Source organism: Gymnoscopelus braueri (assembly GCF_963280865.1).
Source record: "Gymnoscopelus braueri genome assembly, chromosome: 18".
Lineage (NCBI taxonomy): Eukaryota > Metazoa > Chordata > Actinopteri > Myctophiformes > Myctophidae > Gymnoscopelus > Gymnoscopelus braueri.
Genome location: NC_137618.1, coordinates 43783554 through 43805225, shown reverse-complemented (window position 1 = coordinate 43805225; position 21672 = coordinate 43783554). Strand labels below are relative to the sequence as shown.

At 40.3% G+C, this 21672-nt stretch overlaps 1 protein-coding gene across 2 annotated transcripts; it reads right to left on the bottom strand.

The window, feature by feature from the left end:
* Nucleotides 1–19914, bottom strand: LOC308106104 (pyridoxal kinase-like). 2 transcript variants are annotated; one of them, XM_080457139.1, is made up of 11 exons: nt 19684–19914; nt 18317–18371; nt 11155–11259; nt 8182–8265; nt 7855–7889; nt 5912–5997; nt 5105–5150; nt 4264–4375; nt 2651–2787; nt 2290–2356; nt 1–1045 (listed from the first exon to the last, which is right to left on the bottom strand). In XM_080457139.1, exons 1-11 carry the CDS (start codon nt 19765–19767, stop codon nt 933–935), a joined length of 924 nt encoding a protein of 307 aa, XP_080313265.1. In that variant the 5' UTR covers nt 19768–19914; the 3' UTR covers nt 1–932. The 2 variants fall into 2 exon arrangements, 1 of the variants encoding a protein (XP_080313265.1); XR_013934966.1 differs by having other exon boundaries at nt 963–1045; nt 2644–2787.
* Nucleotides 19915–21672: the final 1758 nt, after the last annotated feature.

Below are 21672 nucleotides of genomic sequence, written 5' to 3'. Positions count from 1 at the left end.
TGTGTGTGTGTGTGTGTGTGTGTGTGTGTGTGTGTGTGTGTGTGTGTGTGTGTGTGTGTGTGTGTGTGTGTGTGTGTGTGTGTGTGTGTGTGTGTGTGTGTGTGTGTGTGTGTGTGTGAGAGAGGTTACAAGAAGAGTGGGCACTAAGGAAGAGTGGGCACCTTGATCTAAAATAAGCTATTTTGTCCAATATGTTTAATATTAAAAAAATGGTCGGAATTAACTCATTCCCTGCCTAGAACGACTAAAACGACTTTTGTCCTTTAAGCCCCCACTGCCAAGAACGACTAAAACGACTAATTTTTAACCTAAAGACCAAGGAGATATGATTTGTTGAAGATCTAGACTCCAATCCACTTCCTTGTTAACTTAAAACTTAAACATTTTGTATCTTGGCTCCTGAGTACTTTCTTTTTCTATGAAAAATCTCTGGCAGTTTGTCAAACGCAAAAATAAAAAAGTTCTGGCAGTGAATGAGTTAATGTAAAGTATACATGATTTGAACATGCACGGTACATCATTATCAGACCTAAATTTGTTCTTCAACTTGTTGTTGTTCAACATGTTCTAATCATGTATACTTTACATTACTTAAGACCATTTTCCAAATATTGCATTTGTTAGCATTTTGGGTAAAATAGTCAATTTTGCATCGAGGTGCCCACTCTTCCTTAGTGCCCACTCTTCCTGTTACCGTGTGAAATATACATAATGGTAAAACCTACTGACCTCTCATGAAAATGTGGCACTGCTCCCTAAGAGTGTCTATAAGGCAGAGAGACACGCAGCAGTCCATGACATAATTATAAAAATAAAACCTACATGTCTGCGTCGGTCCGACCGCCTGCTGTCCGAGCCGTTTCACAAACGGACGTGACGTGAATGTGCATTATTACAGAATTATTGTCAGCATCGTCCAAAAAACAGGCTTTCTATAAAACTGTAGCTTCCACGACGACGGCAGGATTCTCGATGTCGGCTTTGCTCTGGACCATCCTCAGTTCCAGCTGAGCGGGGTTGGGTCTCTTCCCGGGACCGGCCATCTCTGAGAGAGCAAGATATAGAGCATTACGTAAGAAAGAGGCAAACATTGTGAAAAGAGCCGATCTACAAGCTCACAGCGCCTCGCAGTGGGAGGCGTTGCGAGGTTGTAGTTCGGCTATTTTCACAATATTTATTGTGATTAGTCAAACTAAATGTAATGACTACAATTCCAAGTGCTTGTCAGGGTGGGGGGTCCCTAGCCTGGAAACCAGACAAATCTGCCATTGCAAAAAAAAAAAATTGCCCTCTGCAGATTTGGTCTGGCACCGCTCAGTTGTGATTGGATTTCACTCCCTCCGAAGTAGTGTGGGACCAATCAGGGCCCAGTATGCAAATATGGGGCGGGTTTATCACCAGAGAAATGTTTTGAATTCGCCCCTTGGAAATGCAAGTTCCACACAGAGATTCCAGACTAATATCTACGCAGTGATATTAGTCTGGCCATGACAGGCTAGTGGGTCCCCAGTTCAAATATGATTCTTTTGGGGGGGTCGCGACCTGAAAAGGTTGGGAACCCTTGATCTAATGTTAATTAATGTCCTGTGTCACGTACACATCCACAAGTTCAGCAGTTAAACACACAGGTTCATACTGTACACAGTGGAACTGTTGGGAGCGTAGGAGGAAGCTGTCCTACTCCTAACCCAGTCTCCAGAACAGAATGGTCGCTAAAATAAATACTTAAAGGTGGATAAAATGTACGTCTCCTTTAGCATCATTTCCTGCTCTATCATCCACAACCAAGAATAAGACACAAATGTCATCATTAGTTCCCTTGAGATTCGATTCGGCTATGTTTGCCAGGTGCGTTCTCAAATGGAGAGTGGGGGAGCGGATCAATTTTGGTTCCATTTTGTACACAGTCATTACTGATTAAACCACTTGAACCCCAGCATTCATATCGTGGGGGGGAACATTAGCCAAAAATAGTAGATCTACAAGTACTTGTACATGATCGGCTATTTTTGGTGAAGAGAAGTCCAGGTCTAGAGTGGGTTTAAGTGGTTAATAAATTATGTACTTGCGAGTTCCGGATTTATATCTCTGAGAAATAATTAATTTGGCCGGATGGTAAACGGATGATTTATTTGTACACGTGGATTCAGGGCGCACGCCAGAGCCCCATCTATGCATCTCTAGTGCATTGGTTTTCAAAGGACATTGGTTCCAGGGGGTCCCCAGCTAAAGTAGTTAATTTAGCATCACAATCATTTGAACCACTTTATCTATTTATATGTATAATACCGTGTGCATAGGTCATGGTCCTCTTGATGACGTGATGCATCACCGACAACGTCTTTTCACAGGCAGCCTAAAGGAAAGAGAGGGAGAAATAAATAGTTTAAAAAATCGCTGTTGTCGGGCAGAAACCGCCTATCTCCATATTCTAACTTTTTGTGTTTTTTCGTAAATGAATGCCCTACTTGATCATACTACAGCGTCACACAAAGCATCAAAAGTAGCAGATCCACAAGTTCAAAACGTGGCGCGAAGCACCGCGTTTTGAACTTGTAGATCTGCTACTTTTGCTATGAATTTGAATCCTGAATTTTTAGACATATCCACCCGACAGCGGAAAAATGGGTTCCCAGATTGTACTGTTCACCTTCAGGTCATTGGGGTGGTGGTGAGTCCAGGCCAGCAGCAGGGCAGCAAAGAGGTCTCCGGTCCCCACAAACACAGCATCTACTTTGGGTATCTCCATCCGTATCTTCTGCCTGCCGTTGGTCCCATCCGCTCTCACTGTAGGGCAGGGAGCAGCAAACATCACAGTGTGGGGTCAAAGCCAACAACACAATTATATAGTTATTGTCGGGCAAAAACCTCTTATCTCCATATTTTCATATGTTTTTTTTGTAAATTAAAGGAGTAGTTCACCCAAAAAATTACTTAATTTCTATCAATATCCGGTAGGAGACACAAAGTTGACTCTTTGTGTCTCCTACCGGAAATACACCCGGTCATCAAATTATTGGCTCAGGAATGCGACAAAAAATTAAAAAAATCCATGAATACAATGCTTCATGGGGTGTGCAATTGATAGAAAATAAGTAATTTTTTGGGTGAACTACTCCTTTAATGCCTTGCTTGATCATACAACAGCGTCACACAGAAACATAAAAATTTGCAGGTCCACAAGCTCCAAACGCCGCGCGAGACGATATAATTTTCACCTAAACACCAACCCATACATACAACTGTGTAGTATAACGACTGATTGGAATCAAATGTTACAGGTCCAGAGAAATGCCGCGTGTAATCATTTTGTGCAAGGCCCATCCTTAGCACTTTATTTTATCAAAATGTTTTCAAAAGAAAATTTTATCTGGAGACACAGTCATACTCCTTTTCAAACAAGAGCTCTTTCATGGTTCAAGGTGTCTTAGAGAATAGAGAAAAAAAAATTATCATTGAAGACAAGAGAAACATGCTTTTAGTGACACGCAGCATTGTCGGGATTGGTACTCGAACCTGAGACATGCTGTCTGGCTACATTGTAGCCATGTTTTGTTTTTTGCTTTTTTATGCGAGAGAAGTCTCAGGTCTCAAGAGGAAGTTGGCAGTGAAAACATAACATTCAAAGAAAGGACACCATTCTACCTGGTTTCATCAATGCAAAGCCATTGCTGCCCATATCCTACCTATGTGGGACTGTCAGTCGTTTGTTTGTAAATGATTTACAAAATAATTTAGCCTGTTGCCTACCACTGCTTTAAACCCTTGTAGGACACCTACTGGTTTATTTTATTTCATTTTGATGCATTTCACATATCACATGAATATAAGTATAAGTTGACTAAATCATTATTTCCTGTATTATTTACTGTCCGAGTAGATCCGTCCATTTGGTTACATTTCAACAGTGCATGTTACATGGATAGTAATGAACTTGGATGATGTGCAAACATGCTATCTATAAATCGTCTCTGTCGGGTGGAAACCTCAAACTGTTACTTTTCAGGATTCAAATTCGAATTCAAAAATAGCAAAAGTAGCAGATCTACAAGCTCAAAACGCGTCGCTTCGTGGCGTGTGTTTGCTGTAGTATGAGCAAGTGGGGCATTAATTCACAAAAAAAATAATTATATGGAATATGAATAGAATATGGAGATAAGAGGTTTCTGCCCGACAGCAACGATGTGCAAGTAAATAGGTAAATCTGTTTTGGTGTGCAGTTTGTTTACACATCTATATTTTACCTATCCTATATATTTTTACCTATTCTTTGGCTCCCAAGGGCCACCAGGAACTGGTCCCCACTTTTAGAGGGCAGGTTTGTGCTCGTAAGTACCACCGTCTCTGGTCCCATCTTGTGCAGCAAGTCCATCACCTGGGAAACAACAGGACAGAATTAGTACTGGACTTTCTTTTACAGCCACGATGACTGATGGTTTCTCATCTGGTGGATCTTGACCCATAAAAGGGTGGTGAAATATTCTGAGCGGGACGGGATGGACCAAGAACAATTTACAATTTACAGACGCTCTTAATCCAGAGTGATTTACAGTAAACACAAGATAATACATCAAATGGATAGAGATAGTAATCTAGGATCATAGGTAAACCAAGAAAAGAAGTATAAACAGTGTAATATAAAAAAAAACTGAAATCTGTACATTGAAACTACACAAACAATAGGATGCCAGACCAACAAATGAACCTGGCATAAATAACATGCCATCTAAATGTTAACCTTTGCATAAACCTGCAAGGTCGACAAGGCTAGAACAACTTAGCCTTATAACATAGCCTTTCATTATAATAATAATGAAAGGCTGTACAGTACACTGGTTCATGAAATCATGGAGAACATATCATTGGGGTCCAAAGTAAAGGCCATTTAGAGTGATTGTTGACAATGCACTGCCATGACATTATTTATTTTCTCCTCTGTCTTTATTTTAAAGGGTGAAACTCTAGGTACAACTGTACAAAAATGCTGTACTTTTTGCTAACTGTTAATGAAGTATTCAATCAATCAATCAAAGTTAGGAATCAAAATCCATTTGTACACCGAGGGTCCTAAAATGTCTGAGAACCACTGATCTATGACACCCACCTCAATGGCATCTTTCTCCGTGCTGATTTTCCTCCCAGTTAACAGTCTACAGGAGACAATTAGAGAAGTTACACATGATGATGCCACAAAATGGCACTGAAGAGAAAAACAAAAGTACCTTTTTTGTCACAACCAGTGCTTAATTTGTAAATCATTAGGTGCTGGAGCTCATGAGCCCGTTACACTTGCCTCTGTCTCTCTCGCGCGCAACTTTCCTAACAGCGAATAATAAGGCAGTTATTGTGAATATTTACGAACCTAACTCAGTTTAATTTCATCCACGGTCTCCTTCCTATGCAGGAAAGGACATTGAGGGGAAATGTGAAAGCTGAATTAATAATAAATTTGAGGTGACGGTACGCCTTCTAGAGGTAGCGGAGTGCAGGAGGGAGGTTCCGGAGCCGAGCTCCGGCCAGTAATTATGCCCTGGTCACAACCATCATGCATGTGTCATTTTACAAAGAACACATTCAAGTGATGAGGTGGTCATGTGTATAGGGTAGGGCTGGGCTGGGCAATATCCAGTCAGGCAGAAACCTCTGTACTCCATATTTTAACTTTTTGTGTTTTTTCCGTAAATTAATGCCCTACTTCATCATACTACAGTGTCACACAAGAGCATTTTGAGCTTGTAGATGTGCTTTTTTTTTGCGATTTTCGAAGTACATAAGGTTTAAGTGGTTAACAGGTTGCACTACCAGGAGGACACACCACCACACAGTCCGTAATTATATGAACTATTTCTAAAAGAAAATTGAATGTTACAGTTGAGATATTAATATGGCTGCAGCCTGCCGCAGCACTCACTCTGCCTCAAACTGGTTTGGGGTGAGGATGTCAGCCGTCGGTACCACTTTGTCCCTGTACACCGGGAGCAGGTTCTCTGGCACGTACTGGAACACACAACACCACATGGAGAGGTTTGTAATTATGACAATGATTAACCATCCAGTACAGTACACACACATACTGTACACCAGTGCTTCTCAAACCCTCTCATGTCAAGGACCCCCAAAATGATATGCATTTGTCCGTGGACACCCCATTTGAAAATGTTTTGTGCCAGGGACCCCCTGAAGAGAAGATGCGTTTTTTTTTTTTATGACAAAATTATTCAAAGTTTTCAAACACTTTTTTAAAGATTTTAAAAAAGTGTTAAAAAAATGTTCGACACAACGTGACGCGCTGTGAGCTTGTACATCTGCTATTTTTGAATAACCGACGTATAAAATATGGATTAAGTGGTTAAAATGATTGTAACGCTGTAACAACTAATTTAGCTGGGGACCCCATGGAACCCCTCCAAGGACCCACTTTGAGAACCACTGCTGCGCGCACACACACACACACACACACACACACACACACACACACACACACACACACACACACACGTTTATTTCTAACTATTGAACAATGAACACTTGTTTTACAAGCACAAGCTTATTGTTAGTCAAACAAAGATGAAAGTTTCATCATCACAATGCAAATTGAATCACAAGCTTGAAAAAAAATCAAACAAAAGAAGGATCACCAGCTTAGCGCGCTCATTTTTCTGGAAACAAAAAAATCAATCACAAGTGAAATTAAATTACAGCTCTCGCTCATTAAAAATACAAATAATAATAATAATAATAATAATAATAATAATAATAGGGGTTTACTTCATAACCTGTCCATTACCTCTCAGGCATACTATATAGTCGGTATATTAAAGCTATAAAAAAAAGCAACCTCAACCCCAGTGTACAGTGTCAATGATCATTTTACTGAGCCGATTTAATTATCAATTCACAAGGTATATTAATCAAAAACAAAACACAGCCCCCAAACTGAGTTGTTCACAAATAAATCATACAAGATACCAAAAGAGAAGGTCCTCCAATTGATTGCAACAAAAAAATAAAAATCACGTAAACCAATTCAATCCTATATCGTCTCTGTCAGGTGGATACCTCATATGTCCAAAACGGTTACTTTTCAGGATTCAAAAGCAGTGAAAATAGCAGATCTATAAGCTCCAAACGCATCGCTTCGCGCCACATTTCAAGCTTGTGGATCTACTACTTTTGACACTTTTGTGTGACGCTGTAGTATGATGCAACATCTAAAATTTCCTGGCCTGGCATTGGCCGGACTGATGGCGTGGATTCACTCACATATAGTACGTGTAGGTGGATCCACGTTGTCGGTCTGGCTAGTGCTAACCTGACCTGGCATCGGACGGACTGATGGCGTGGATACAGGCTGTTGCATGCATGGATCTGCGTAGTCGGTCTGGCTAGTGCCAGGCTACTTCATTACCCAAGAGTCTCAGCAAGCATGTCCAGCGAGGACGCGCTGTGATTGGCCAGTCTTTGCTTTGACTGGCAGCCTTGGCAAATGCCAGGATGAAACTAAATGTCTCCCCTATAGTAATACAGTCAAGACCCATAGCAGGGACCCCCCTGAGTCTATACATTTATGGAAGGATGATTGGTATTGCTTAAACATGTAACTTTATAATTTTGTGCCGCCAAGCGCGAGGACCTGCAGCAGTCACTTTTTTCACCATTCCTTCCCTATTGACAAACGCTGTAATGTCACAGAGCTACCAGTAGATAGAAAAAAAAGACTACTGAAATTAACGTTACAGAGTATATATGGCTTTAATTCTCGATTATCAATTACTTTTGTATCGATTTGATTAAATAGATTAGTTTGATTAATTGTTGCACCCCTAAACAGATAAATGACAGTAGGACACTCACCATGGCACCGTGATCTCCCATAACTGGATCACAAACTGAGAAGAAGACATGACAAGAGAGAGGACATCTGTATGTAAACGGTATTCACGGGTCCATTTGGACACTTTCAGAGTTTAAGGGATATTTCACTTTCAAACATGTTTGGGTAGTATCAAATATCCAGACAGTGAATCAAGCAACTTAAGAACTGTCTGGGATGTGCTCACAAAAGCCTGAGTAGACGTCAAAATGACCCCCAAACATGTTTGAAAGTGAAATATCCCTTTAAATTAACACAGATAAAAAGGATTTTACAGTGTTGCTGTAAATGATCTTCATAACACTCACCATACACCAAGCTGGGATTGGCCTTCTTCAGCTCCTGAACTATGTCCACCACCGTCTCCAAGAAGGATGCATCTCTACTGTATCCTTGGGGGAAGACAGTTTTAAAAAGATGGAAGTCAGAAATAAGTCCTTTGCATTTCGGTACACCCTTCCATTTTAACCACATGCACCACCAGAATACATATTCTTCTGGGCATGTCACAATAGGTGAACATTCAGTGAAAATATGCCTCATGCCGTAAGACACTTTGTAACTGATTATATGTGAGTCAGGTACAGTGTGTCAGCGCTGTCATCATACTGTCTGGGATGTCATGTTCTGTAACCATCATAGGAGGCGGGTTAACCTATTCAATCCGGGAACGCATCTCTGTCACTTTAGATTTCTTTGGCTATTCAAAAATAGCAGACATACAAGCTCCTAGCGCGGCACGGAGTGCCACGCTACGAGCTTGTAGATCTGATATTTTTGAAAAATCTTGAAAATGTGATTATCGCGATAATATCGTTAATCGCAAAAAAAAAATTGCCCACAGCAAATAAGCATGTTTTGCTTAAAGGGATAGTTCGCCCCAAAAACTATTTTTTTCTATCAATTAGTCACCCCATGGAGACTTGAATTCATGGTTATTTCTTAGTTTTTGTCGCATTCCTAAGCCAATTATTTGATGACCAGCGGACCGGTCGGCAGCGGTTCCGGTAGGAGACACAAAGGATACTCTTTGTGTCTCCTACCGGAACCGCTACCGGTCATCAAATTATTGGCTTAGGAATGCGACAAAAACTAAAGAATATCCATGAATTCAAGTCTCCACGGGGTGACGAATAGATAGAAAAAGTCATTTTGGGGGTGAACTATCCCTTTAAGTTACAGAGAAATGTCAGACTTTTGAGATGCGTGCTGCAGCCACTGAAACGGAGCACACAGACCAATATAAATGAGAGAGAGAGAGAGAGAGAGCGCACAAGTAAGCGAGCTTTCTTGCACCTCGGATAATCATTTATAAATGTATTCAAGTGGTTGGATTATTAAATGTGTTCTTTGATCTTGAAACAGAAGCATTGTGTTGTAGCCTTTCCAAGGGTGTTATATCAATTAACTTAATTTCATGAAGGTCAGTGGCTTCATCTTGACGATATAGTTGGTCAAATATTAGCCTTCCTACTATGGCAAGCATGTTACAAAACTAAAGTATGGTAATGGTACTGTATGTACAGTAAATGAACCAGAAAAATAAGTGAACTACTTGCATGCACAGTAAAACTTAAATCAGTGGTTCCCAAACGTTTTAACTAGAGACCTGAAAGAGACATTTGATGTCCACTTGTCTGACAAATATGCCAAAAATTATTGCGATTATCTAAAAAAAAAGGCAATTATGTAATAATTGTGACAGGCCTGGTTGTATGTGCATGTGACAATAACGCATCTTGAACGTTGAACCTCAATTTACCACTGCCATGCCCTTGAGCACAGAATTTAACGACAAATGCCCGACTGCTGGTGCATCTGTGACAAAGACCTTGTAAATTGTACTGGGTGCAGCATTGCAGAGTCACATTTCAAATTGATAAATGAAGTCACAGCAAAGATGAGAGAAACGTTTGTGCTCTTGTTGAATTGTCCAAAAAGGGTTTTTTTTTTCTGGCCAGGTGCATAAGCCAAACAAAAATACTAAGAAGACAAAAGGAACGCTCGCACACCAATAAAGGAAAGGAATAGTGAGACTTTTTATTATAAACTGGCAGATCAAGTTAAACTGTATTGCCGTTTGCACAGTTGGTACTGTAGCTTTGTCATCTGCACCAATCACAGGTCTGAACATGTTTTTTTAGTACACCTCACACATATGAAAATGCTGTATACTCGACTGCAAAAAGTGATGAATATAGACCGTAGCAGTTTGGATTTGGAGGTTAAAAAGCATCCCTTCATTTTCTCCATAGAACAGCGGTTGCCAACCTTTTCTGGTTCGGGCCCACTTTGAAATATTGTCTATGGAGAAAATAAAAAGGATTTACTTCTAACTAATCAAAATTAAAATCAGATCAGATCACTGCCTTCCTTGGGTCAATACAGGGCAATGGTTTCCAACACTTTTGTTCAAGATTGCATCTGCTTTAATTAATTTCTGGTCTATCTGTTTTAGTTCTTTGAATATTTTTTTGAGTATTTTCTGTCTTCTGATTCATATATTTAATATTGATGTACATAAATGTATATTCCTGTTGATTTTGTTCTGTATCTCGGCTACATTGAAAATGAGGGCCTGCCCCTCAACTGTACTACGAGTTGAAATAAAGGTTATGATGAATCAAACGAATTGATTTATCAATGAAAGAAATTATAACCAATAATAATCAATACTTTAATTAAAAGAAACATGAATTAATAATCTATCCTTATTTTGAACATGCCATTATAGGCAAAAAGTTAAAAATATAAATAAAAAGATCTTCACTATTTTAATCAAATCTAGAGTGGCTATCTTTACTACAGGCATGCAAACAGCCCCGAGGTGAAAAAGGTGACAACATGTTTTTTTCTTTCGGGTCAGGTGTCACACAATTGCCCAATTTGGGTTCAAAAAGGTGACTGTAGCTGAAAAGTGACACTTTTGCATGTCTGTTACTATTTTTGGACGACACTGACAGTCTATATGAAATAATTAATTCATTGATATCTAATGTTTTGTTTTTTTGTCTTCATTCAGATTACATATATCGTACTGAATGCTGAATGTATGTATTGTTACTGTGGTGTACTGTGATAGGGCCTCTGTCCCATTGCACTGCACTCTCACATGGCCCATTAGGCTCTGTTGTCCCAATGGCCCTGGATCACATATGATTATTTTGGGGGGTCCCCAGATCAAATGTGATTATTTTGGGGTCCCCAGATCAAATATGATTATTTTTAGAGGTCACGGCCTGAAAAGGTTGATAACCACTGTGGTAGAGTATACCTCTCACCTGTCAGGACATAGTCATAGTGGTTGACGTTATTGAGTTTAATGCCCTCGTACAACACGTTCAGCTCCTCTGCCGTCAGCACTTGGCCCTTCCAGTGGGCATAACCTAAAGAAAAACACAGAAGATTCAAAGTGAGGAGGACAAATCTTAAACCAACACGTTTCGGAGCTGTTGTTCCATCACAGTAAACTGAACAACAGAATTAACATCACTAGCCTCGTCTGTAGTAGGGCCTTTTTACATGCGTGTAACAACAATCTCAGGTTATATTATCATTTACTAAACAGCACATGTTTCATGTACCGTAATTTTCGCACTATAAGCCGCACCTGAATATAAGCCGCAGCAGCTAAATTGAATGATTTGTACATATATAAACCGCACTGGACTATAAGCCGCGGGTGTAAAATCCATAGATTTAGGAGGTCCCCTAGTGGCCGTTAGCTGTAAAAATCCATAGATAAGCCGCACCGTTATATAAGCCGCAGGGTCGAAAAATGGGAAAAAGTCGCGGCTTACAGTCCGAAATTTACGGTAGATGTTTCATTCTTCCATGACAAAGAATGGTCTCAAGACTGTGTGTATTATGTGATTAGCTTGATACATTTGCATAAAAAGTTTCAAGTCATGAGCATAGGCTATCTTTTACTAGATACAACTCTTCACACATGCAGTACTGCTGCATACATGGAGTGGGATTACAACTGTTGTAGGGTGCCTTCCTGGTGGCTTCAGCCTTCAGTTGGAGCATACACCAGACCATTATGCTCCTTCAGGGTAGTAGTAGCAAAGAAATTAGCATAACTTGCTGGAATGGCAATGGGTGAGAAAGTTTTTTTTCACATGCCCTCTGTAGTGTCAAAGTCCTATACTTTAGGCACTACTGGTTGCCGACGGCCAGGAATGAAGTTTAGAAAAAAACTGATGTCCAAACGTGTCCGCTGAGTTGATCCTATTGTCCGTCACTTCAGCATACACAAAATATGAAGGCAAAATATACAGGCAAAACTTAAACAGATGGTCAGTCGAAAAACTGTTTGCCTCTGCCAATCAGCAACACCTGCTGCTTGATTAGGGTCCTTATTAAATACCCTGGCAACCAACAGCAATCATATGGTTCTTACACCCTCTTTGGCAACAAAAGTACTTGTATTGCCTGATGAGCGACCGTTTATTTGTTTATTTTCTAACGGTATAGTACTTTAAATACTCGTGCGAGAGGTGACTGTAAGCACGTGAGATTTTGTAACTTTAATCCATCGAAAGATAATCATTCATTAGCACGGGGCTTAACAGGTGGAGTTCGCAGTTAATTCTGTTTCTAGCCTAAAATCTCATGCCCAAGACATATCTTGAAATGTCAACATCGATCTTTTTTTTGCTTCTTTTTGGCCACATTAAATCATTCAAGACGGCTGTGTGTGTGCTGCAGTGTGTCACGACACAACCCCTTCATTCAGTGTGCCTGCCTTTCTCTCTCTCACCCCCTTCTCCCTATAAACGGAGCCTTATAACTCACATATACTTCCTGCACTTTGGCTATGTGAAAACGGGGTATATGTGTCTAAGTGACCCCTCTAACTGGTGACCCCCATGTTCTCAACATGGCCATCTGAGCACTGAGCAGCCATCAGCTGAAACTGAATTTACCGCACAGGCCCAATAAAGGTCTGTCAATCCGATTGGGATTGTCTGATTCTCTCCTTGGTTTCCTGTCTCTCTACACTGACCTATCTTCAATAAAGCAGAACACGCCAACAAAATAAACGTGTGTGATATAATCCCCCAACTATGGCTCAAATCATCAGTCCCAACAGCATGGTTTCATCAGAAATGTGTGACTAGACTTCACCCTCTTGTGTGAAAACATCAACTACAGTCTTTCTGCTCCAGTAACAACATCACCCGCTCTACTTTCCCATCAGTGTTCTGTTAAGACTTCACTGCAGGATGCCTTCTCATACTGACATGGGGTCACACTCTGGGTTCAACGTGAACTCTGTGCACCAGTATGGACAACAAATTCAAACGTGCGTGTGGGCATGTAATGTATGTGTGTGCGTGTGTGTATTCTTGCGTGCGTGCATCTCTAGCCTGTATCCAGTCTTCTGTGTCAGTCAATAAAATCCAGGACAGGGTTTATTTCAGGTTAAATGGGGGACAGGAAAGAAACGAGAAAGGAGCAAGGAGAGAATTTACAACCCAGGCACAGTCACCAGTTTCTGGGAGGGAGGGAGAGAGGCCCCTTTGGCCTGGTGCCCAAGAGCAGAGAGACAAGTGGGGTTCAGAACTGCAAGAGAGAGCAGCTAATGAGAAAGTCCAGATAAGAAAAAAACCTCAGCGTTCATTTAACTCTGAGAGTGTAAAAATCTAGCATTTTTTAGAAGGAGCCCCGGGTGCGTACTACTGTAGTGGTTCTCAGCCTTTTCAGGCCGCGACCCCCCAAAATAATCCTCCTCCTTTTTGGTGTTAAGCTTAGAGGGCTTTTCTAGGACTCTTCACAAAATGCAGACTGGTGCACTTTTATGGTGGTTTTGAAGGAGGGTAAGGAGTCACACTTTTTGAGGTTTGTTGGGAGGGCATTCCACATTTTGGTGGCATAGCAGTAGAATGAATTTGACTCAATTTTTGTGCCGAATCTGGGTGTGAGTGGGATCAGTGAGTGGAGCTCCCTCTGGTGTTGTGCCTGTGTGCGTCTTTTACACTATTGAAGTAGTCTGACAGGTACATGGTATATGGAAACTATCGAAACAAACATATTCAGTCACCGAGCGGCTGAATCTGGGAAACGTTTACCTGCCAGAAGCACCGCCGCCTGTCAAGAAATCACTGTTCCAGGATACTGCGTTTTGTTTATTTTATTAAAGTTAAAAACAGTTCATAACAAAGTGAATTGTTGCGTTAAGTATATAGCGTTTGCGGTCAGCAAAGTTGACCCCCTCTCCACTTCCTTCATAAAACCTGCAGGCGAACAGCTGAATTTACTACTGACTGACTGAAGTAGCACCTGACACCACGTGACCCCTTTGTGAATGGCGTGAACAAAGAATAAATTAAAAACCATAACAACCCATTATGCTGTCTATACCTGTCACCAACACATGGGCATCCCTGTTTTCTTGCATATCTTAAAGACCAGGTCCATTTTGCTTTACTCTGTCCTTTACCCTGAGCCATCCCACCCAAGCATAATGAGCAGGGGTTAGGTGAGTTCTTGGTGTGAGGCCAAGTAGCAACCTGACCAGTTTGTTTTGAGAAGTCTGCTCTGCAGCTTTGTTTTTAATGCCTTTGTTGTGCTAAAGTACCATATAAAGGTGCATGCAGAGTCGAAATGACATTGGATTGGAGTGCTCCAGCTATCGTCCTCAAGTGTGTTCCTACTAGGGTTTAACATTTTCCGGGAAATAGCTAATTTTAATTCCCGGGAATTTTCAGACCTTTTCCCGGGCTTCCCGGGAATTCCCGTTAAAGGGTAAAAAAAAAAAAAAGTACCCACTAAAATGCATTTATATGTAGATACTTAAATAGCCAATTTTATATTGAGGTGCCCAAATGTCCCTATTGTGTCAACCTATGAACTTGCACTAATAATGACTTAAGTTGATTTTTTAAATCATATAAATATAATATAAAATATAATATAGTGCCCTGGCGGAGATCTGCCCTGTTGCGCAGCAGCGGGTGAAGACAATTAACTTAAACGAGGAGCTGCGCTGTGCACCCAACACGCACTCAAACAATGTCAAACTCTAGCTGCTGAAATAAACGTCCCATTTGTATCATTATTGACAAGAGAATTTGCAAAAGGATTATTTATTTATTGTCCATCAGAGCGCCGGTGAGGTCACAGCTTATCTCTACTTTTGTAGGATATTGATTTGATAGCCTAAACTTGTAATTTGTTTGCAGTTATTAATTTATATTAGGCTACTTGCTGGATATTAAGACTCCATTTTGGGATGTTGGCTGTATGTTGTCAAATGTATTAATCTATATTTTGTTGTTGATCAAATGTTGGGTTTTGTAGTGTGATTTTGATGTGCACATGCATGCGCTGCCACTGACAATCAATGAGACAGACAGCTGTTGTGCAGTTCACTTGTTCTACTGGGTAGTTCTAGTAAAATGGTAGTTTGAACGTTCTAAAATGCAAGTGTAGGTAGGGTAGGCTACATTAATGATGATAAAAAAATCGGACCACCGTCGACCACATCGGTCTAATTCTCTCTCTCTCTCTCTCTCTCCAGCCTGATCTCTCTCTCTCTCTCGCACGCGCTCTCTCTTGCTCTCTCTCCTCTCTCTCTCTATCAAAAGCATTGCTTGGCTTGCGCGCATTTTAAGCTGGAATATAGGCTCGAAATCAAACCTACCCACTGTTTATGCAGCGTTTCACTTGATGTTGAATCTCAACTAGTCAACTGGTGTCTACTGTTTGACAGCAGAGGAAACGGTGAAATCAGCGTGCGCAGGGCAGGCAGGGGGGCATCACGGCCACTTGTGTTTTATTTTGTTCATTACTGTTACATTCAGTGCGTCCCATATTGGTTCTCACAACGGGACGATGGGACCCTGCCCTGGTCGGCAACGCGGCAAGTAACTTGGCTAATTATAATAGTAATTCCTCCGCGCTGTAGATAGGCCTTTCTACTAATTAGTATTCATTTCTAACAAGAAAAAAAAAAAAACGGGATCCCGGGAACCGAAGTCAGTTCCCGGGACGGTAAATAACCTCGGGATTCCCGGGATTCCCGCATCCCGGGATTCCCGGTGTTAAACCCTAGTTCCTACTGACCACCTAGGAAATCCTGAATAGAAATCTTGTTCGTTGGTTGACCTTTCTGATTACTTTTGTTGCCATTTTTTCACTTGAAACATTGTCCTCTAATATACAACCCAGAGTAGGTAATTTAATCCTTTCCTTGTGATAACATTGTCACCCACTTGGACCGTGAAGTCTTTGGCCTTCCAGAGGTTTATTCTGGACCCAAAAGGAATGGATTCAGTTTTGCTTAGGTGTAAATGATAGTTTGTTATCTTCTCCTTGATTCTTGCCTTGATGTCCAGCACCTGGCCTAAATACAGGTACAAGACGTGCACACATTCTCCTCTGTACACTACTAGAAAACCCACCACAGTATGTCTGTGTTTCATTGAACTTGTGTTGTTAGTTAATTAGTTAAGGTACAAAGTGCAAGTATGGCCTTGTGGACCCCCCTCCTCCAAACTAAAGTATGACCATTCTATTTATAGACTGACTGAGTAAAATAAAAGCATGCCTAGCATATTGTTGCTGTCAGGCAGAAACCTTGTATCTCCATGTTTGAACTTTTTGTAATTGAATGCCCCACTTGCACGAAAGTAGAGAAAATAGCCAATTTACAAGCTCACAACGTGTTGCAATGTGACACGTTGACCTTGCAGATCTGCTAGTATTTTCACTACTTTCGAAAGAATATTGAAGTTGATACTGAAAGTGTGTCTGTATGTTTAATACAGTAAGTATTGAACCAATGAAAAAAGCAAGAGCTTGGGTAACGAAATAATAACTACATTGGATCCACTATAACACAGGCCCTCTCTTTTTGGGGGTTTTCGGTTTTGGACATACAAGGTTTCTGCCCGACTGTGACTGATAATAGTGCTCCAGTGATTCTATGCATGCTATGCAAAGTCCACACACCCCTACTGTGTGTGGCATGTATGCACTGTTACATACATCTAACCATGTTAAGAGGAGGGTCATCTGATCCTTGCATGTGCTAGTGTGCCAAGCAGGAAGAATTTGTCATTTAAGCCCGGCAGTAACCAGAATAGGGCAGCACAAAGAGGGGATTCTTCTCCGGGAGAAAGTGGGGCACATGTGGGAACAGATTCCCACGGACGAATGAGCTTTGAAGATGAGCTACGCAAGGGGTTGTGAGGTGGAATGGGGTGTGTGTGTATGTATGTGCGTTACATGACAAGATCCTGCTGCACTAACAGTAATTATGCCAAATTCAGATGAAACTCGCTTTATTACGATGATCCATATGTTTAACACCTGAGGCCGATTCTTCAAATGTCTTCTAAATCATAACAGTTTTCTGAAAAAACGTATGTTACTAGAATAATAATAATAATCTCTATTTCAGACCCATGGGTCCATAGAAAAGAAAACAGCACAGAGTATAACATTTATTCTGTGGTATTCTGTTCTGTCTATATCACTGGTGCTCAAACCTTTTCATGTCAAAGCCCCCCAAATTGATATGTATTTGGTCGCGGACCCCATCTCAAAATATTTTGTTCAAGGGACCCCCAGAAGCAAAGATTTGAGTAAAGAAAATGTGTATGTATATTCAAAGATTTGCACTTAATGTTCACGATTTCTCTAATATAGCAGATACAAGCTTATATGAGCTTGTATATCTGCTATTTTTGAATGGCCAAATATAAAATATGGTTTAAAGATTGCGATGCAAAATGATGTAAAATGACACAGATGCTTTCCCAGTTTTAATGGGTTAAGGTATTCGTCACCACTGTAATAACAACAAATGAAAGTAGCTTAGTGGGTAGGCAGTAAAATCATAGGGTTGAGTGGTTTGGGATGGGTGAGAGATTAAACACCACCAATTCTACCTGGACCGCCTAATAAAAACCACTGAACCGAAGAGCTTCACAGCGGGTCATTTGAGACACTGTTCCTCAACGTCGAGTCCAGGGACCACCAGGGGTCCGAATTGACCCTCGTAACTCTGAGAGCGTACAAATGGAACCAAATGGACCCGTAATGGTCCATTTGGTTCCATTTGTACACTGTGTACACAGCGTATATTAGCTGTACAATATGTGTACAATATCTGCATACACATATGTATGTGTCTTTTGTATGCATTTTAACTAAGCTATATATACACTATTTTCAAAGTGGGATCTGCGCTGCAAGCTTGTACATCTGATATTTTTGAGCTTTTTTTTTTTAATCTTGAAAGTGTATGAACATTTTTGAATAATTTAGAATTATTTTAACATAAATCTTCTTTTCTGGGGGAAAAAAAGATGGGGGGGGGGGTCCAAGGCAAAATACATATCAATTTGGGGTCATTGGCATAAAAAGTTTGAGAACTACTGATTTATAAGGTTAAAAGGTCTTTAATGGATATAAGAGAGCTCAGCAAACCTGTGTGATTGGAGAACTGCACCGAGTTGATGGAGTCCACTTCAAAGCCCAGCACCTGCACGGGAACACCAGGAGGTCAAAGAATGGAGAGACAGGTGTTAAAACAAGAGCGCAGTGTGGCTGCTTCACTCTTCAATGCAGTCTGTGTTTGTCTAGTGGGGTTTGTCACATTTTGTTTGAATAAATAAATGATGGCCTCTGCTCTGCTGTGGGAATCAAAATGAACCAGCTATCGTGACAGTAGTTGTATACATCATAAACCACAGTTTTGCTCAAATCTTTCACCCCACAAAAAGTCTTCTTATTCAGCACTATCGAAAGGGCAGACCTATTTGTCCTATATTAATTCATTCATTCATTCATATGGCGTAACGTTTGATGAATGAGTAGTGGTCATCCCAATTGATATTTACAGTAGAAAGTTATTTGTGTATTGCAGGACACTGGTGTGTATCCCAACTTAAGACATGATCACTTCAATAATCGGTTAGTAACGGTTACAATGTGTCTCAATCAATGTGTCAATGTGGGGAAGCCAGTTCAAGCGAAGCCACTTCTTTACCATCATCTGACTGTCATCATCTACACTTAAAAGAGTCTTCACTCATCATAAGCTCTATTCATTCTCATGACATTTATTCAATGATTCTCAAACTTTGTTTTCTTCCAATGACCCCATAATAGTCAGAGTTACAGGCAGTTACAGAGACTGTCAGAGTTACCCCCCCCCCCAAGCAATAAGGTACCCAGCTGAGGAGACCTCCTTTTGAGAACCACAGCCATCAGTGGTGTAAAGCAACTAAGTATATTTACTCAAGTACAATTTTGAGGTACTTTTACTTTACTGGAGTATTTCCAATTTGCTATATTTTTTTACTTCTACTCCACTTAATCTCAGAGGCAAATATTGTACTTTTACTCCAATACAATTATTTGAAAACTTTACTTATTAGTTACTTTGCAGATATACATTATTATATGATAAACATACTAACCACTTAAGCCCTATTTTATACATAGACTGTTTGAAAATAGCCGATCTACAAGCTGACAATGCAATGCATTGTGAGCTTGTAGATCTGCTATTTTCAAACATTTTAGTACTTACTTTTGGCACTTTCAGTGTATTTTGTTTTACTTTTACTCAAGTGACATCTTCAACACAGGCCTTTTACTTGTATTTACTAGTATTTCTACATTTTGGCATTTTCTACTTTTACATATCTGTACTTCCACCACTGTAGCTCATATAGGCTACTGTACTGATAGCCTTCTTACCTGCCATTCATTGTTCTCATCATGCCATCTAACTCATTTTAACTAATTTTTAACTCATTTTCCTCTCATGCCACTCTTCCTCTTCTTACCTGCAGTGGGAAGGTTGCAGCCTTGTTCCCTACGTATCCCCTGACAACATGACTCTGAACGGACAACACACGGCACTCCTCCATAATATCGACCAATAAAAGCAAATGTTGTTGTTATTGTAGCTTGAATACGTTTAAAATAAGCACAAAGCGACAGTGAAGCAGCGGTAGAACTTGTAGGTTGTTAATATTCTAGGACGGAGGAGCAGAACTCGAGAGGGAAGCAGCCGCACTGACATTTCCACAAGCAGCTGGAGTTTACATCCCATAGCCCAGGGGAGGGGCACTCGCGCTGTGATTGGTTCGCTGGTTGCAGAGCAACCGGTTTAAAGGCTGATTATCAGCGTTGCCAGATTTTTGCAAGAGAAATAAGCAACCAGGTCTATGAAATAAAATAATGCCCCAAAACACTCTACACCCACATGGGCTGTTTGAAAATAGCAGATCTGTAAGCTCACGCGATGTGACGCGTTGTGAGCTTGTAGATCTGCTATTTTCAAAGAAAAATCTTGAGAGAAAAAAGTGAAAATTGTGGAATATTTTCAAATCACCAAATTGTGCGTGTGTGTGTGTGTGTGTGTGTGTGTGTGTGTGTGTGTGTGTGTGTGTGTGTGTGTGTATATATATATATATATATATATATATATATATATATATATATATATATATATATATATATATATATAGACAAATATATATTAATTTGGGCGGTCCTTGACATGAAAACTGTTTGAGAACCACTGGTTTAAACAACATTTAGGAAACAATTAAGCCCAAACAACACTTCAGAAACAAAGCCCAAATAAGCAACTACACTTTACAGAAACAATAAAGACCAAAAAACCGCAACTACCAATATTTACAAGCAACTTTACAGAAAAACAAGCCCACCTACGGTCACTTATAATAAGCAGGCATGGCAACACTGCTGATTATATGTCCAGCGTGAGGTGCATGATATGTCCCATTTATACTTCGTCGCACGACGGGGTCGCGCACCAAAAATAACAGACCTACAAGCTCACAAGTTATAGGCTTCAAAGGCATATTTCTTCGCACGACCTGCAAGCAGGCAGAAACCAGAAACACATCAACTAGACTGTGTGATAATAACTGTATTTATTCCTAGAAGAAGTAAAAGTCTAGTACTTTTAAAAAAGTATAAATTTAAAATATTAGAAGTATCAATACCATAATGTAGAAATAGACTGTTAGAACTACAAGTAAAAGTCTGGTACTCAAAATTTACTTGAGTAAAATTACAAAAGTATTGCCATCTAAAGTAGTTATTCAGAATGTCCCATATATTTTCAAAACCCTTTGAAAATAGCAGATCTACAAGCTCATAGTCACAACGTGGTGAGCATGTAGATCTGCTGTTTTCAAATGGCCAAAATGTGGCTGAAGTGGTTACTGCGTGTTTTGCAATAATAATCTAAATCTGCAAAGTAACTAGTAACTAAACATTTCTAATAATTGCAGTGGAGTAAAAGTACAATATTTTACTTTGAGATGTAGTGGAGTAGAAGTAAAAGTACTGAAAATTGGAAATACTCCAGTTAAGTAAAAAAAAATACCTCAAATTTTTAATTGCAGTACTTGAGTAAATGTACTTAGTTACTTTACGCCATGCACTGTCACTGACCACTGCACAGAGGAGAGGACATTTATATTATACATTTGGAGGTTGATTAATCATCACCATTGGGCTATAGGTTGTCACCTGGCTACAAATGTCCTTATTATATTATTATTTATGGTATTTAAATAGTGTTTTGTTTTGTTTTGACACATTAATTCCTGCTGTTAAACCAACGCCACACGCGTCAGCAATTTCCAGACAACCAAATAGCCAATCACAACGCGAACGTCCCTCCGGGCGATGGGATCCCTAAAGACCGCTTGCAGACCTTTCAGTCAGGCAGCTACACGGACACCTCGAGTTGCCGGGGCAACCAACCCACCTGACTTCCAATTTATATCCGGCAT

Bases quoted from the DNA above. Each gene is read 5' to 3' on its own strand.
- LOC308106104 (XM_080457139.1), bottom strand. From the start codon at position 19,767: ATGGAGGAGTGCCGTGTGTTGTCCGTTCAGAGTCATGTTGTCAGGGGA. The intron at 5,998-7,854 runs GTGAGTGTCCTA...TGTGTGTTCCAG, and splicing joins TGGGAGATCACGGTGCCATG to TACGTGCCAGAGAACCTGCT. The intron at 5,151-5,911 runs GTGAGTGCTGCG...TGTCTCCTGTAG, and splicing joins CCAAACCAGTTTGAGGCAGA to ACTGTTAACTGGGAGGAAAA.